At 33.7% G+C, this 18,842-nt stretch overlaps 1 protein-coding gene and 1 long non-coding RNA gene across 2 annotated transcripts; both read left to right on the top strand.

The window, feature by feature from the left end:
- Positions 1-3,012: 3,012 nt before the first annotated feature.
- Positions 3,013-12,238, top strand: LOC110465434 (probable ubiquitin-conjugating enzyme E2 7). Its single transcript, XM_021521235.1, has 6 exons — positions 3,013-3,176; positions 4,388-4,490; positions 5,482-5,579; positions 6,112-6,290; positions 8,401-8,495; positions 10,488-12,238. The coding sequence occupies exons 1-5, from the start codon at positions 3,131-3,133 to the stop codon at positions 8,476-8,478; spliced, it is 504 nt and encodes a 167-aa protein (XP_021376910.1). The 5' UTR covers positions 3,013-3,130; the 3' UTR covers positions 8,479-8,495; positions 10,488-12,238.
- Positions 12,239-16,022: 3,784 nt separating this feature from the next.
- On the top strand, positions 16,023-18,437 carry LOC110465433. The gene is made up of 2 exons (XR_002464616.1): positions 16,023-16,100; positions 16,374-18,437. It is a non-coding gene; the product is annotated as an uncharacterized LOC110465433 (long non-coding RNA).
- The last annotated feature ends 405 nt before the right edge of the window (positions 18,438-18,842 follow it).

Below are 18,842 nucleotides of genomic sequence, written 5' to 3'. Positions count from 1 at the left end.
TCTACCCCAGTCACTTTCGGTAATCTTTACTCAATTCAAACTGAAAAGAGACCTCTTGAAACTACGCTTCGATAAGCGTGGATATTTAGATTTTCCTATTGTGATCTTTCTCTTTCTTGACAGTAACATCCCAGTATTTCCATGTTGATTCGGTCTGTTTTCAAGAGTTTGTTGCAAATATCATAACTTCATATCCTCAAGACTTCATCATGATATCAAAGATGTAGATTGCTGACAGACAAAGTTACAACACATGTTTTTCAGCTTAATCAAGAGTTACTATTGGCAAGTTTGTGTGATATAAAGGTTGTTGTTAATGATTATGTTTATTAGTGTCGTTTTGTTGTCACTACCCCAGTTCTCGCTTTATGGACGTGACTATCTAGGATTTGACCTATATTTAATACAGAAGACATTTACCTTCCGGAACACCTGGTCTTATTTTCTTTGTATTTTTTCAATGGTCTCCATGCCTTTGTTCAAATGTTGCCCTTTTATCGATTTTGAGTTCACACTTCGTTTACGCGTCGATATTCTCCATTATTTTAAGAACCACTCTCCTACCAAAAAGAAATTAAATTTAGTTTATATGTTTTTGGATAAAAAGGAGTGTTTTTTCTACTCTAAAATCATTTCATAAATATTGTCGCCAGTGGAAATGAATTTAAATATCCTGCTAACATCCTAACATTAAATCCTAACCACTCATTCATATATAATTTCGTACTTTCTGTATCTTGTATCATAAAACGCACTGGTACACTTATCAACTGATTTTATTAAATTTTAAAACTGCTGTCGTTAAACCAAAAATAAAATGGCCACAATGGAAGACACTTGGCTTTCCATACTTGTGCCGAATCGTTTCTGGTATACGATATCCGGAAGCTGAAATACGTACACCAGGGTCTGCCTCATTATTGGCGGCTTCGAATGTTCGGAGTGTATGCTGACATAGCTGGAAAAAATCTACCAGTCCTTAGAAGTAATCACCCGTGTTCTAAGAACACCTTTTAATCTGATTATTTACAAGTAAAAGTTTCACCTGCTAATGGTAACACTGAAAGACCCTTCAGGTTCAATCAGCCCCTTAGTAGATGCTGTAGTCACCTAAAATTCCAACTCCCTAATAAGTCATATTCAAAGACCTCAATTAAAAATCGGAAATTTTATATGTAATTTGAATATTTTGAACTGACATGTTGCGTAGCCGAAAATAAGGCATAGCTGATGTCGTCATAAAAATAGCTCACCGGATTTACGACATGGCAATCTCTTTTGCGACCCAACTGAGGGCTAAGGAATGACCCACAATTTAAAGTTTATTTATATACCCGGGTCATGCGGAGCTTAATTTCTCTTCTCCTAAAGCTGTTGAGAGGAATTCCTACCTCAAATAAAGATAGATGTTGCCATGCGAAACCACTAAATTCATAGTAAATTCCCCTAGTAATATATTTGAACAGATTATAAATAAGAAAACAATGGCTAAGTATCTTTAATCGATAAATGAACTTTAGAGGATGTGTCATTTGATAACATGATTCTGTGATGTTATAAATGCGCTAGACATGTTATAAACATTGAAGCTGAAAAGTGCGATAATGTTTATAACATGTCTAGCGCATTTATAAAAACATTTTAAAAAGGTTAAGAAAGGACACATGATATGAAGTTTAAGTGTTTTGACATTGTTTCAAGTTTGTTGCTTATAGTTCATCATTATACTTACGTAATCTTGTATTTTGCCGCAACACTCTTCCAATCGTGGGAGAATTTTTCTCTGCCGTAAGCCGTATTTGGCGCAAAACCAACTTTTTGCTCCGACGTAATCCAAACAGCGAGTTATTACTCTGACGTAAGCGAAATAGCGAGTATCGGGTTACCCCCGTGGTACAGTCCACAATAGGTATCAGTGGGGTTCCTTGTTTATGGATCTTTGATGTACAGTACAGGTGTTATCTTCAATGAGATACTTGTATCTGTTATCTTACTTGTTAATTTAAAACATGGTGGCTAACACATATGTAAGACGCCTTTAACGTTTGGGTTAGGTTGGTCTGAAGTTGTTAATATGTTCTGTTGTCCTGGATCATAGTCACGTGCTTTTTAAAAGAACAAAGATATAGAGGATATATTTAATGGTGTCTTCAGTAATAACAAATACATTTCACGAATGTGGCTAATATTTTGATATTTTTCACTTGTGCGCAACACGAGTGAAAATATCAAAATATTAGCCACACGAGTTGCTGCGTGCCATTTACAATAATGATTTCAAATGTATTGAAAAGGAATTTTTGAATTTCCTATGAGCAGGTGTTTTCTTCTGTTATGACCCATTTTTCCATTTTTCCCGAATTTCAAGGTTTTGGATTTCAACAAATGTTTTAACACTGTGTTCAGTTATATTCAAAAGGACTCGGTAAATACTAAGTTTAATATCTAAATCAATTAAAATGGTTACAGCTTGATACACATTTTTTTACAGGCACCTATATGTAATTTCCAGGTTTTTATAATTTGATGACATTGAAATAAGATCTACAAAGAATATTAATAAGAAAGACGTCAAATATCTGAATTTTCTTGTAATTTCCAGCGTGATTCACTCACAGACCATCTAAAGTCTGAAACTATACGTAAATGAAGTTAGTAGGTGGAAAAGCGAATAATTAACTCTTATAATAGCATCAGAGGAAAATGCTCAGATTTGATTTTAAAGTATTATTCGAACCATTTTCTGACCATGTACCTATTTGGGTAGTGTACCAATTGTGTTAGCGTACGTTCGTTCACATGTAAGTTACGTTAGTTGGTGGGCGGCATAAAACATCAAAGACTATAAAATTATTGTACTATTGAAATAGTTAGTAGACATGTGAAATGCAATAAATTTGGAAATTTAAAAATACATAACATGAAGTACAATGTTATTTCGTGTCTGCAGTGTTTAATTCGGTATGTCATCGCTGAGTACAAGCATGCCCTTTATGCCTTTTGTCTATTTGTTTTCATGGGGTTATCTCCCCGTGTCGCTCAGCTGAGTTTTCGGTAACTGCGCTTGCGTGATAAGTCATTTCCAGCCATCTTCACCATCTCCACTAGGTGACAAGGAATATTTCTTCTTATGGCCAACGATCAGGCAACTATTTTACTCCGAAGACAACTTGCTGGTAAGATATTAGTTTCTATTTTATAATGAGTTTCACGAACTTGTTATATCCCATCGGATTTGGACACAACACGCCGTCCAATGGGGACAATCCTACTGACCAAAAGAGGAACAAAAGCGTAGAAAATGTGCGAGCAGACGTGACTGACAACTGTTTACATTTTTTCAGCAAGAGTGTTCTAGAAACATTTCATGTAGTTTTCTTCATTTTTTAACACGATATGATAATTGTCTAGTTGTTGGTTACCAGAAGATTTATTTATCTCCGTCCACCTTGCACATAAGCACCAAAGACTTCTCTCAGTAACTTCAGTGCTGAGGTCAAAAAAGTGACAAGGCCCAGCAGACGTGTTTTCTACTGCGCCTTACACAATACACACGCACGAGGAAGATGACAGGGAACTTCGGGGGATCATTTTGATTCGTATAGCCGAATATAATATATGGAATGTGTAATTTAATGTGATAAAAAGGCTGTCCTATTAACAATAAGAAAATTTTAATTGGTGTTGTAACTCTGTTGTTTAATTTTATTGCTCATGATATTGATCTGATTTTCATAACTGTGCACAAGAACCAGAAAACAAATGATATAATGTCTGCTTAGAAAACTCCAAATGAGAAGGGAGAATACTAAACTTTTGATAATAGTTTAAATCAACTTATGGTGAAAATGCCCCCCCCCCCCCCCTTATGAATCTGTATAATCGTATGTACACAATAATTAATCATGTCATAATATTTGTTGCATTATATTATTCTGCGCAATATATAAATTTCTATCTATGTTAATACACTAATACAAAACTTCAAACATAATTCTTAGTGACGGCGCTATGAGTGATAATTTTTACCATTTAATCACAAATCATAGTTTTAAAATTAGGGTCAACTGGAAGCTGGAAGACCCTTATAATCTATATATATGTAAATTGGAAAGTTCTCTGTTTATAATTAAACTGATTAAACTACGGGTGCTTAGGTACCCTGAGTATCCAGACAGCTTTGAATTTCAGAAAATTTTAAAGTTCTTGATTTCATAATATGACCCCACTAGGTTCATACAGCTTCTTGCTGCTAATTAAGTAAGCCTTGGTATCATCAGGGACACCAATTAGTGTTTTCAGTTTTCACAAATATAAGTATGCAAAATTATTAGTACAACTATGGTTAAAAAATGAATTAATAAACATGTTTTTTTCCTTTTTATAGAGTTAAACAAAAATCCTGTGGAGGGATTCTCAGCAGGCTTGGTCGATGATGATGATATATTCAAATGGGAGGTCATGATATATGGCCCACAAGATACTCCATAGTAAGTAGTGGTTAACAATCGGTTTAAAAGTCAATAATCGATAACCGGTTTGTAATAGAAAGTAGTAAACCAATCAATGAACGATTGATTGCATAATTGGTTCATAATTTTTTGGGACTGAACACCCAAATAAACACTACTATAACATCAATAGACAGATTTGTTAGCTACACACTAGGTTTTGTTCTTTTATAATGAATGGATATTAAGCAACTTTAATGCATTTTTATCAATCATAATGTAAAAATCATAAGAATATGACTTTCAAAGCATGCTTTACACGGAAGATGTTTAAATACTTTGATTTCAGTGATGAACTGATAATATTGATTATGAAATTTAATCGATAATGGGAATTGGAGGCCAAACTGATATTTTTTTTTATTATAATCGATCACCAGCCCATCACTAAAAGTAAGTTTCAGTATAATAAACTGTACATGTAAACAATGTTTTAGTTTAATACCAAGGAAACAAGAAGAAAGCAAGTCAGACAGAAAATCGTTAAATTTCATTTTTCAATAATCAAACGATGATGATTTAATTCCTTTTTATTTGTGTCCTGAGTTATAGAATCATATTGTGAATTCTTTTAAAATTACATCCATAATTAACACATTTTCGTTGTTTCAAGATTTCTTTTTGAAACTTTGTATATATGTGAATGTCAAATTATCCTCAAAGATAAAAAAAAAAAAACCCATCTTGTACATGAATTCTGATGGCTTGATTATTTGGTTATGAAACTGATGTCTGTACTCCTAGTTATGTCATGACTAGGAGTAAGGACAATTGATGATGGTGTCAAACATGTCAATGCTGGTCAGGACCAATAGTCCAGCATGTTTTATGGAACTTGATCATGTTCTAGCTAGAATATAGTACACTTTTGTTTAACACACGCTGCACTAATAGTATGAAATAGTATGTAGGACATGTATTACAGAATACTTGAAATTTGTCTGTATGATAAGATGTTGTTGTTTTACAGTGAGGGAGGATACTTTAAGGCACACCTCAATTTCCCTAAAGAATATCCTCAGAAACCTCCAAAGATGATTTTCATGTCGCCGATGTGGCATCCAAATAGTAAGTTAAAAATAGAATGTAGGACTCTCAATAACCACTTATTGTAACATGCAGAGAGGGCTAATATTTCATGTTACAGTGAACTAGTAATCTTCATATTGGTATTTCAACCTGGACGAAGTAATTTCATTGGGCAGTCTTTTATTTACGATGAAACATCACAATGCTTTGAGTTTTGGCTGGCATCTTCTATTGTGATGTCATGGTTCATGGCAATTTTTTTCTGTAACAATCAAGGAAATATGTATTGACAAGAAAAACATGGTTTTGGAGTAATACTATAAAGGTCATGGGAGAAAAAGGCCCTACACTCCTGATAGGTGGATTATCATGTTCATTTCAAATTGTAATATAACACTTGTCGACTTGATAACTCTTGGAAATTAACAAACTTAGATTTTAAACTTTTAATTCATAGTAGTGGATGCAACAGGAAAACATCTTAATATTTTATTTAAATATTCTATTTCCTTGTCACATTATTGAATAGGTATATACATATAACACATTTAATGTTGGTGTTTCATTCCAGTTGGAGAAGACGGGAATGTGTGTATTTCTATTCTGCACGAGCCTGGGGATGATAAATATGGATATGAAACAGCAGCAGAAAGATGGTTACCGGTGCATACTGTAGAGACAATTTTACTTAGTGTTATCTCAATGTTAGCTGACCCCAATGATGAATCACCAGCTAATGTAGATGCTGCAGTAAGTAGAACTATTTTGTTTGATTTATTAGCCCTTTCACCGATGATTCCCTGTAAGCAAAGAGTAAATAAGCTTCTTTCTGCTGAAGAATCCCTGTATACAGGAACTGGGGTGTGTTGATTTCCCACTATAATAAAACCAGTATTATACAATGTCTTCATAACACTAATATAAGTTTGCACAAATAATGATATGAATTAACTACCAAAGCAAAATAAGTTAACTTTGACAATTTAAGGTTTTAATTTATTTTCTATAAATAAGAAAATCAAAACAACAAAAACAAAAACCCTTGTAAGGAATGTCCTCATCTCGGAGTTCATTTTGTGATGGGAAGGGTCAGTGAACATGCACTATCCTGAAATGTTTTTTTAGATAAAAATGTATATATTTAGATGATAAATTGATTATATTACAGGTATGCTCAGTATTACTATAATAAATCCACCCCTTTGTTAAGCAAAATACAGATCAGTGTCACATTTTGAAGTATACACTTCCTGTATACTTTGTCAAGTTCAGGATTTTGCCCAGTGCCTATTCATACCCTTATTCAAAGCTAGTTGTATATAAGGCCTTGGCTTATTATTATACATGGGTAAAATATGCTATCAGAAAAATGTATGTACTCATTTGTAAAAAAAGGTTACATTGTAAATGACAACCTCCTGGTTATTATACCAAGTGTTCTTTATAATGCATTCATACATAACTGTTTTCATTGATGTCATGTATGGCACTTTGGAGACCAGTTATCTGACATGGTGTCATCAGTACTTAAAAGTGATGATTAGACACAAACCAAAAAACTCCCCCACTGGTGATATTATTGAAGGGAACTATAGGTTTGCGTTCTTAAGGCAATTATTTCTGGGGAAATACCCATAGAAAGATCCCAATTACTTTGTTACATACAAATCTTATAATTGCTGAATATCATATCGCATCATCCCTTAATAAATAGGAGTTTCGTGTACTAAAATTGGGTCTCATAGCCCACTGTATACAGAGTTATGGCCACTTGAGTAATCTGATTTTCACATAATAATAATAATAATTTGAGGTTCTTATATATCTATTTATCACAACCTAGTTCGTAGGTCGTCTCAAAGCGGTTCACAAATTATTATCTATGGTTATTGGGCGTTTGCAACCAGCCAATATCTTTCTCAACTCCCTGGGGAGCATACAGTCTGTGTTGCCATTTCGGCGCTCACAGCTAGCATTCATCAATTCTAGCACTGCCCAACCACATACTCATTTACAGCTGAGTAGACTGGAACAAGCGGAGTAAAGTATCTTGCTCAAAGATACAACACAGTGCCGTGCCGTGACTCGAACCCACAACCATTCGGTCACGAGCCCTGCGTCCTACCACTAGACTACTGTGCCTCCTAAATTTGCCAATAATTTGTATGAATGTGGGTACCTTTATATATATACCCACTATATACAGTTATAAGAAGGTGAATTGCAGATTGCTTGCAATACTTTGCTTACTTTATGGGTTTTCTGAGATGAATAATATTGATGCACTCTATGAATAAATGAATACCCTCTATAAAAGTTTGAGATGTTTGGCCCCTGGATCCCGTAATTAACCCATGCCTACTAGCACAGGAGACGGACATTTTCGAAAGCTCGCTATATCAGTTTTCAATAACTGTTTATGTTTGAACAAACAAACTTAAAATTTATTGTTAATATAGACCATTCTTGACTTCACATTTCGAGTATTTTTAGATTTTTAAATTTTACTTCAAATTCTTTAGTATTTACAAATTCAAATTTTCTATTATATTCCAAGTTGATTGTGAAAGTAAAAGTTTATATACTTGACATGTACTCATTATTATATTTATTCTTCTTTCACATTCTCAAAACTTTCACATTTTTGAATTGTTCACAATCTCTAAACTTCGAAACCTGATCAAGTAAGTAAAATGTTTTTCATATTTCCTTGAACATTTATCCCTAACAATGACACTCTGAGGACTAGACAGTGTATGTATTTGTTTTCACTGCTGAATGCATATCTTAAGACATTTTGGTGAAACTTTGCACCTGAAAACCAGCATTTATAACATGTCTTATGGTATCTTACCTGTAGAAAATGTGGCGAGAGGAACCAGCAGAATTTAGGAGAAGGATAACGCAATGTGTGAGAAAAAGTCAGGATGATTTGTGATAGGGAATAAGTAACAGGTAAGTCGTTTTCTGTTAGGATGATTTGTGATAGGGAATAAGTAACAGGTAAGTCGTTTTCTGTTTGGTTGATTAAGGAGTTTCCACCCTTCGTAATACACATGTTTTTCTTGTCGTATTTTCGTGTCGTCATTTCCGTATTGCGTATCGGGCATTCCATTACCGTAGTCTAAATTATAGTAACACCGGGTAAACAATAGTACACGTGCGTGACGTGATATGTCAACACCCGATATCTAGACTTAACTTGGAAATGTATAATCACACGTACTTCAGAAATAAAGCTTATGATACAAAGACATTAATTAACTCACGGGAAAACACTGACATACGATCAGACGACTTCAAGAAGGTCGTATATGAGGCGCCTGGAATGCAGACTGATGTGTTTTGTTTACCGACCTCGCCTGTACGTATCACATGCTAACAGTAGTTCACAAGCGCTTGGTCGCTACGACTTTTGTTGTCGAGCGAGTTACGCTCTGTCAGATAAATCGCTTCACAAATGCAATTACAATAACTCTGTGAAAATAGTGGTTTGTAAAATATCAAGATCCCTATAAAATGCAAGTGCATATGTGCGTGCACGTAATAACGGCATACCATGCGATAGCCTATGGTTACATATGTACCTGACATGTTAATATATAATGCATAAGCAGGCTATGGAATGATGTCCAAAGTGTACATGATTGAGAGTAATTTTGTTCCATAAAAGAACAGTAAATTGACAAATAAATATAGTAATTTAATTTGTTTCCGTCGTTTTTGGTATATTAAATAAAATAAGTGTCATTGTATAAATTCTATCCCTCTGCAAAAAGTTCCGATTTTTTTCAAGGTAGACAACTCTCATCAGGATCAAAATAATTGTAAAATGTAAAATAAATTAATTATAAAGACTTTGTGTGTATTTGGTTCAATTTTTCACTTTTTTTTGTATGTAACTATGTGTCCTGTTTGATTTTGGCTTGTATTTAGTAACTTTTATCCATATAGTTTCAATAAAAACCGCTTTTTGTAACATGTTGTAGATATTTTATGATAAATAAAATATTTGTAGGGTTGATTAGCAATGTTTCTTTTCATTATTTTATTGTTGTAATAGTTTTGAACAATGCCACACGCTCAAAAAATGTGAAAGTGTTGAATTTGACAAAAAATCATTTTTTCGGTATTTTTTACAAATAAATCCCCAGTTTATCGGAATGCTTAGATTTTCATAAAATCATCTCTACATAGTGACATAACCATCATGTGAAACTTTCATCGAATTCTGATGGCTAATTGCGAAAGGGTGGAGCCTCCTTAAGAGGGAAAAGGCAGGATGATATAATATAAATGAGATGCAGTCATATTTTACTTGGCTTTTAGCATAGCAACTTCATTGACATTTTGTTTCAACTTCCTTATAATTAATTGGATCACAGATTTCTCTAATGCAATCGATGCTTTTTCAAAATAGAATGGGGAAGAAAAAACATAAATTTGGAGGTTTATCCAGACTAGAGTTTAGTATGATCTTCGAATTTTCATCGTAATTTCTGGGCCTATTGTGCACTGATAATCTGTTGTAATTGAACAAGGGAATGACAATCATCCAAGTCCATCTATATACGATTATAATGGATTTTAAAGACTAGGTTCAAAAGATGGAAGTAGTACACAAATATGAGGTAACCTTATTTCAATCCATATTGGTTGAGGTCTCAATGCATGGTTCTCAAAATATTTGGAAATTAAATATTTGACCTGGATATATATACTTATTTTAATAGATAAACACTTTTGAATGCATATTTAATTAATATTGTATTATAAATATTTTTTATTTTAAAGCAGTTCTTATGTCATCATTTGGGTATATTTTAGACGGGGTTTTTACTATATTACCTCAAAAAGTCTTATTATTTGGAGCAATAGTTGATTTTATTTTTATATTTGTCAATTTGATATACGGTTAACTATACATTTTTTTTATGTTTCTTGCAGATTTTTTTCTAGCCATTGATGAACATTACTTGAGCCTGAGTTGAATCATCATCATTGGGGAGTGTCACCAGCTGCCCAGACCGAAGATTTTTGTGCAACAATCACTTGGAGGAATAACATCTGCCATTCACTCCTCCTGTCTCAGGATTTTTGAAGCAATTAAAATTTTACATAGAAAAGTTGCAAGTAGATTTTTCACTCTGGTGTCTTGCATAGCAATTAATTAGGTCAGGAGAAGCCTGGTTCTGAGTTTCATGTGAAATTGAAAGAAATGTGAAGGAAATATTTAACTTCAAAAAGCGAATGGAGGTGAATTATAGAGTACCTATGTACCTATTTGTAACTGAAATATTCTTTTATTTGAAAGCACAGGGTCAAGCTGACTGAAAAGAAATTCTTAGTTTTAAAGCCTAATTCTATTGAGAATTTGTGAGAGAAGGCAACTACTGACGGTCTGCCTAGTCTATATATACCTGCATCTGAGATTAATATTTTAATCAGATTTAGGCTTTCTTACTCTGAAGATGGTATACAAGCTGTATGTAAGAAGTGATAGAGATATAAATGTTATGCTTGAGTGGAGTAGCCTACAAATGGTATATATGCAGATCTGAGCATGTGGTTACTTACAGTCTGCAGTCGTGGATGAATGTTGCATATTTTTCATTTTTGTGTGCATGTTCCTTTTATGATATTCACTTCATAACCTCTGCAGTGCAGCTTAGCGGTGATGCCAGTGTCTGAATGATGACGAAAAACTTGTTTTGTCCCACGTAGAAAAATTCTACTAAGACCTAGATATTCATATTTCTAATTCCACAACATTATCAGATTCACTTTCTTTTGAAGAAATCGTTAAAATGTGTACTTTCTCCTTTCTAGCTTTTTTATAATTGCAAGAAATTTGAACCAGTGAAAATAAAAACCAAAAAAGACAAACTTATGTTGATGGCAAAAACTGTTGCCATGTACAGGAAAGTGCATTCTATTCTTTAGTTTAAATCATGTTAGAACCGACATGGTTTTGGCATCTTAGAAAATCGGTGACATATGTTAATTTTCTTATAACTGAATTTAAGGACTTTTAATTGCTCTTTAAATATTGAAATAGTTAAAATACTTAAAACTGAGGAAAAACAACTCATTTATTTATATGAAAACCTAATGGAATCACAGAGAAATGTAACTTCAGAATGCCGAAATGTTAAAACCCGAAATAGCTCATCAACAAACACAAATGTTTTATTCAGTGTATTTTCAAAAATTGAAAATTGAAAGTATAGGGATTCCAAAACAACAAATAAAATGCATTGATCATTTTCAGATTTTTTTTCAATTGCATTTTGAAAATTTCCTTTTTTTATGCTATTTAGGCTCTGAACAAGCTGCCTGTGGCCCATATGTGGACACTTTCTCCTGTAAAGCTACAATTGTATTGTTTGTTAAATGGCACAAGTTAGTTGAAGGTATCATCAGGTCCTTAAAACATCTTTCTACACTTCAGTCTTTTATTTAATATGCAAAGAAAATATAATTTCAATCACTGCCAGTTTACAATGCAGCAACTTGAAGTAAAGTACAGTATTTTTGGTGATGTTAGAAAATTTGTCAAACAGCATTTTTATGTCAACATTTATAACCTTAATCCATAAAATACTTCCATTACCTGTACTTCATAAATGTAGCATCACTATATGTTTACATAAAACAAAAAGAACAGTGAAACTATGCAACACAGTTTATACTTTGCACAAAAAAAAATGCAGATTGACAACAATTTTATTTGCTTTGGTAAGCCCGTAAGACTGGGAAGGTATAGGGACAAGTCATTGAGACACATTTTTTTCAGTTTGAAAACAAGTAGCTGAATACAAGAAAACATCAGCATTTGATATTGTTGGTGGCTACACAAGATTTATGATGTGTGTATATAATTGTCGACAATTTTTTTCTCTTACAACCTTGGTGTAGGAAAAGTTCACTCTGAATTGCTTGGTAGATGTTTGATGTGGAATTTTCAGCATAAAGAATGCTACTGCTTGTATTACCATTTGGTATGTCAAGTATACATTTACAAAATACCAAGTACATGTGCTATGCATGGTTGTAATGAAAAAAAAATACACTGATGTATGAGAAGTCCTTTATTTTAAATGTTTTGTCAGTTTAAAATTTTTGGCAAAATAATTTGTGTAAGCTAGGAATACTACTGTATCCGATTTAACAGTGACATCGGATGTGACAAATACCTGGGTTAAAAACATTGATGATTTTGATAATCTTTTGTGGTAAAATTTGCAACATATATCTAGTCATGCAAATACTTCTCTGGGGTGTACAATCCCTATAACCCGGGGCTAGTAGATTCGATGTTAGTGCTCGTGAAGATTTTCATTTTTTTCTATGAAAATATAGTTTGGCCATTTGGGCTAGTAGATATTTGCACAATCTGCCTACGGGCTTGTTCTCACACTTTTAAATTGTACACCCTTGACTTCCGCTATTGTTATTCTTGATATTTGAGTAGATGGTAACGACAGTTTTTGTCTGTCACTGCATAGGTTTCACATTAATACATACATTTCTATCTTTTACATTTCTTGGAATGAATATATATACATTTGCAATAATATTTGTGTGGTGTGAAGATCCTTTTCTTAAATATGACACGACGTTTGGAAGGGTTCTTGATGACTACATTGTCTGTGTGTTTCTTATAAAGGTTTCAATGTGCTTATTATGCAATAGAATAGTGTACTGTTAGCCTTGTAACACACTCTCTTTTCTTGTGTGTTTTTCTTAAAACAATTTCCTACTTTCATAAGATAAGTATTGTTATTGTCCAATAATTCAGATTAACATAGTTGAACTGAACAATGTCAAATCGTTGAAAAATTTCAATTGATAAGAATTCAAGTAATGGTATTAGTCATATATCTTTAACAAAATGAAGTTTCAGTATGGATTTCATTTCATTTTCAGAAATTCCTTCTTTTTTTTACAGTAATTTTTTTTTCAAGAAAAAAATGTTTGTATCAGAGGTCATATTATCATTTAGGTATTGCAGGTCGGCAGAGTTGTCTGTTGTACACACTAGATACTACAAGTAGGCTGTTTTCTTGGTGTGTACCTGTATACAATTGAATGTTGATTTAATAACTACTCCTTACCAACACTACAGATTCCTCAAAGCTCACAATTTCTATTTCTGCTCTATTCACATATTTCACCCAAAATCTTAAAATCGATTGCAGATTACATAACATTTACCACATTACTTTGACTATGTATTGCTTCCTTAGAGGTCTGCATTAACTCATTCACCCCTGAAGTTACATAATGAACAATTCCAACCTATGAATTGAAGGAGTTCAAATGTGTCTTCAGGGGTGAATGAGTTAACAGGAACGGTAATTCAGACATGGGGAGTTAATTGGTAATACATGTGACATAAACCTGATAATGCTGCCATTGATACTATTTTTGTGATACATGAAATATTGCTGGAGATGACCCCTACTGCTACACACTTTACAGTAGTGTATAAAGGTTTGGTGTATTTAAGTGCTGATACTACTGATGGTATATAACTGAACTATATATTATTTCAATTTTTCGTAAGTTTATTTTTTTGTCTAGATGTTACAATGATAAAGATGTTTTTTTATAAAAGAAATTAGATGTTCCTACTCACATTATATGGTAGTAAATCTGTGTAAAAAAAGATAAAGAGAAAATATAATTTGATGAATTTGTCAAAGTTCTGGCATTTTACTGTATTTCTGTGGATAACAATTGAAAATTTATCAAATGGTTCACCATAATTCAAATGTTAGTCTTGTTTACTATCGCAGCCCACGTAACAATTCGCTTGTTGATGGGGACTTTTCTCTGCCAGTTGGTATGTTAATATATTTAGCAATTTCCTCTTAATTAGTGAACCAACGAAGAACAATACTTTAGAAATAGAAACAGAAAATATTGTTTTAATCAACAGACTCTATCTAGTTGCAGTAACTTGAAAATAGATAAAAGCAGTTGAGGGGGATGAAGATAAGATGTACATAGATTGATTCTGATGCAAACTAATATAGGCCTGCTTTCAAAATTTTATTGACTTTCCTGTTTCTCTTATGAATGAAGTGTCTGTTTTATCTTATGACTGTAAGATTTGTTGGCATTTAAAAGTGATTTATACTTTACAAATTAATCTCAGGAATATGCTTGTAAAATGCTTGATGCAAAAATTTGAATGTTCTGGTAGTTATGGGAAAAAATCGGAGAGCGAAAAAACACTTTTTTATTTCAAGTAATATAGGACTGCTTTTGAAGGTTTCTTTCTGCACACCACTATATACTAACTCATTCACCCTTGAAATTTCATAATGACCTATTCCAACCTTTGAATTGGAAGGGTTCAAATGTGTCTTCAGGGGTGAATGAGTTAACATTATATCAATAGATACATAGGTATTTTTTTTCATTCATGAAATTCAGTTTTTGCCATTCTGGTATTTTTGTCCATATTAATTTATTTATGTTGGACATATTTCATTTTTGTTCAATTGAAAAATTTGTTTTTGTGTTTGTTTTATAGATATATCTTCATGGTGTCTCGAGTAACAATGTTTAAATACTTTGGTAGCACAATATTGTGTTTCATGAAGGGTGGAATATTATGCTATTTCATTTCAATGTATATATTCTGTAATGATTCAGATGAAGGAAAGCAATGCAATTGTGTTATGTATGTATAGTATGTGTATGATCTTTAACTGTATGTAAAGGTATACAATCAAATTTGCATTGGGGAATAACAAAGAGTCCTAACATCTCATAGTATCAGGCATGGGGGTGCCTAATATCTGAAGCATTTATGAACATCACAAGGAATAGTTACCTTTTCCTGTCATTGGGGTTCCTTGCAGAGGTGATAATTTGTAAGGGAGAGGTAGTGGTATTTTTGACAGATGGTAAATTACAAGGAGTAGAGTGGTACATTTTGTCAGGAAGTTAATTACTATGAAGGGGAGCTGTACTTTGACAGTTGGCTATTTACTTGGAGAGGTAGTGGTACATTTGACAGGTGGTTATTTACTATGAGAGGTGGCAGTACCTTTGACAGGTGGTTATTTACTATGAGAGGTGGCAGTACCTTTGACAGTTGGTTATTTACTATGAGAGGTGGCGGTACCTTTGACAGATGGTTATTTACTATGAGAGGTAGCGGTACCTTTGACTGGTGGTTATTTACTATGAGAGGTGGCAGTACCTTTGACAGTTGGTTATTTACTAGGAGAGGTAGCGGTACCTTTGACAGGTGGTTATTTACTATGAGAGGTGGCAGTACCTTGGACAGTTGGTTATTTACTATGAGAGGAGGCGGTACCTTTGACAGATGGTTATATACTTGGGGAGGTAGCGGTACCTTTGACAGGTGTTTATTTACTATGAGAGGTAGCGGTCCCTTTGACTGGTGGTTATTTACTATGATAGGTGGCAGTACCTTTGACAGTTTGTTATTTACTATGAGAGGTGGCGGTGCCTTTGACAGATGGTTATTTACTATGAGAGGTAGGGGTACCTTTGACTGGTGGTTATTTACTATGAGAGGTAGCGGTACCTGTGACTCTTGGTTATTTACTATGAGAGGTAGCGGTACCTTTGACAGATGGTTATTTACTACGAGAGGTAGCAGTACCTTTGACAGGTGGTTATTTACTATGAGAGGTAGTTGTACCTTTGACAGGTGGTTATTTACTATGAGAGGTAGCGGTACCTTTGACAGATGGTTATTTACTACGAGAGGTAGCAGTACCTTTGACAGGGGGTTATTTACTATGAGAGGTAGTTGTACCTTTGACAGGTGGTTAGTTACTATGAGAGGTAGCGGTACCTTTGACAGGTGGTTATTTACTTTGAGAGGTAGCGGTACCTTTGACAGATGGTTATATACTTGGGGAGGTAGCGGTACCTTTGACAGGTGGTTATTTACTATGAGAGGTAGCGGTACCTTTGACAGATGGTTATATGCTTGGAGAGGTGGCGGTACCTTTGACAGATGGTTATATACTTTAGAGAGATAGCGGTACCTTTGACAGGTGGTTATTTACTATGAGAGGTAGTGGTACATTTGACACATGGTTATTTACTATGAGAGGTAGCGGTACCTTTGACAGATGGTTATTTACTATGAGAGGTAGCGGTCCCTTTGACAGGTGGTTATTTCCTATGAGAGGTAGCGCTACCTTTGACAGATGGTTATTTACTACGAGAGGTAGCAGTACCTTTGACAGGTGGTTATTTACTATGAGAGGTGGCGGTACCTTTGACAGATGGGTATATACTTGGAGAGGTAGCAGTACCTTTGACTGGTACATGAGTGGAAGCGTCACTTGCGACAGGTGGTTATTTACTAGGAGAGGAAGCAGTATACTGCACTGGTTTAAATGGATAGTGTTACTCAAGACATTGTGAAGATCTGATGTTCCCTTGCCTGTGTTCTTCAACTATAGTATTTTTTTGTTGTCATTCATCTATTCCTGTATATTTTACCTGTTTTTTGACCCACAGCTATATAGAATTTGGAGCTTTTTACTGTGGATCACCAAAATTTTAATGTTTTGTGTTAATGCACAGGAGGAGTTAATCACAAATTAGAAGATCTTGCAAATATTTCTTAGTTTCTCTTGAAAAAAAATCAAGACATCATTTTGTAATGGTTTCTTTTTTATGTTTGAAGAAGAATAACAAAAGTAAATATTTGTTGATTTACAGTTAAAGTGGCATAATTTCATTTTTTGACAGCTGTTTTAACTGTATTTTTCTAAAAGAAATAGTGCTACATTGATGAATAATGATTAGTATCCATTAATTTCTAGTTTGGTTTTAAACAAGCACAAACGAAACGTAGACTTGAATTGCCCATATAGACGAACGACGCTTTCATTCCATGATATTTGTTCCAACACAGGAAATTTATGAGTGTGATGTTTAAAGGATTTTATAAACTCAATTGTTAAATTTTGTGTGCATGTGTTTATGAAAATATATTAATCCCATTGAAATCAAATATTTATATGTATTTGTGAAGAGTTGTATAGGATGTGATATTTAAGTTATTAGAACTTTTATCCAGATTGATTTATCTTTGCCGATAAATCTTGATTTGATGATAGATGTAACAGATAATCTAAGGAAAAGCATTGTTTTATTAACACATGGCCTCTAAAGTGTTAAGCAGATTACAAACAAGTGCACAAACTTACAAATAACTATAAGTTGACAGGTTTATTTTATAGGGCACATTAGGTAGGAACCTGTCAACTGAATCCACGGAAAACCGTTTTAACTTGAAAATCTGTAATGAGCATAAAAGTGAATTTGATATTGTGGGTGGGGGGTAGTAACAAGCCCACGGGTCAGAAATGTTCTTTAACTTAAGTGAATTCCTTAGATTAATTTTTCTTCCATAGAAAGCATAGAGACTTTTTTCCTTAACTAAATAATGCCATCCTGTAGAAAAACTGAAGATAAGGAATTTCCTTAAGCGAAAGAAGGTTCCTGAAACTGGGGCCAGGTTGCTAAATGAAAATTAAGATACCAGAAGCTTTATTAATAATTTATGACACTTTCGTATTACATGTACATGGAATATATCGGGTACTAGTAAGAATAATTTCGCCATTTGAGGCATAATTTGCCCTTATTTAGATTCCATTAGCAAGTCGTGGTTATCATTTATAAAAATGCAGCAGAACTTTATCCTGTAAACTTTGAGTTATTTACATGTTGTTTTTCATTATCATTGTAACATATGACACAAACATTTCAATTTCATTTATTGGAGGAATTCAAAACAATATATCCATGATATGTACTTCTCCTCAAACATCATCTTGATTGCTCCATTGTTGATATATATATTAAAATAAAATAAAGTAAAAAATGTGAATTTGTTTGTTTTACAATGATGGAAACTCTATAGAACCTTATAGGCCAGGGGAAAATCGCCTGAAAAGGCCCTTCCCGGAACAAATTGCAACAGAAATAATTTCTACATTTTCATGTCTAGTAAGGTATGCTTAAATATATAACTCACCTGACCAGAATTGATTGTCATAAAGATTACCACGGCCACCGTTATCATGGATTGGCTGCAATGTTTGAATGGCTTTAGAGGACAAGTCTTTCAGGAGTCGCCCTGTAGTTGTAGTGACTGCCTATAGTGTGAGAAGCAAAGTCGGGTGAGGGAGAAATCCATGATGGTACCCATGGCTTGAATGTTCTTGACAGGCCTGATTTGTCGACTTCTGAAGCCCTCCTATAGGTTTGTAATTTGATATTTTTGAATTT

The sequence above is a fragment of the Mizuhopecten yessoensis genome, unplaced genomic scaffold (assembly GCF_002113885.1).
Source record: "Mizuhopecten yessoensis strain PY_sf001 unplaced genomic scaffold, ASM211388v2 scaffold11077, whole genome shotgun sequence".
Taxonomy (NCBI): Eukaryota; Metazoa; Mollusca; class Bivalvia; order Pectinida; family Pectinidae; genus Mizuhopecten; species Mizuhopecten yessoensis.
Note: the sequence above shows the minus strand (reverse complement) of the source record. Positions and strands in the feature narration are given on the sequence as shown.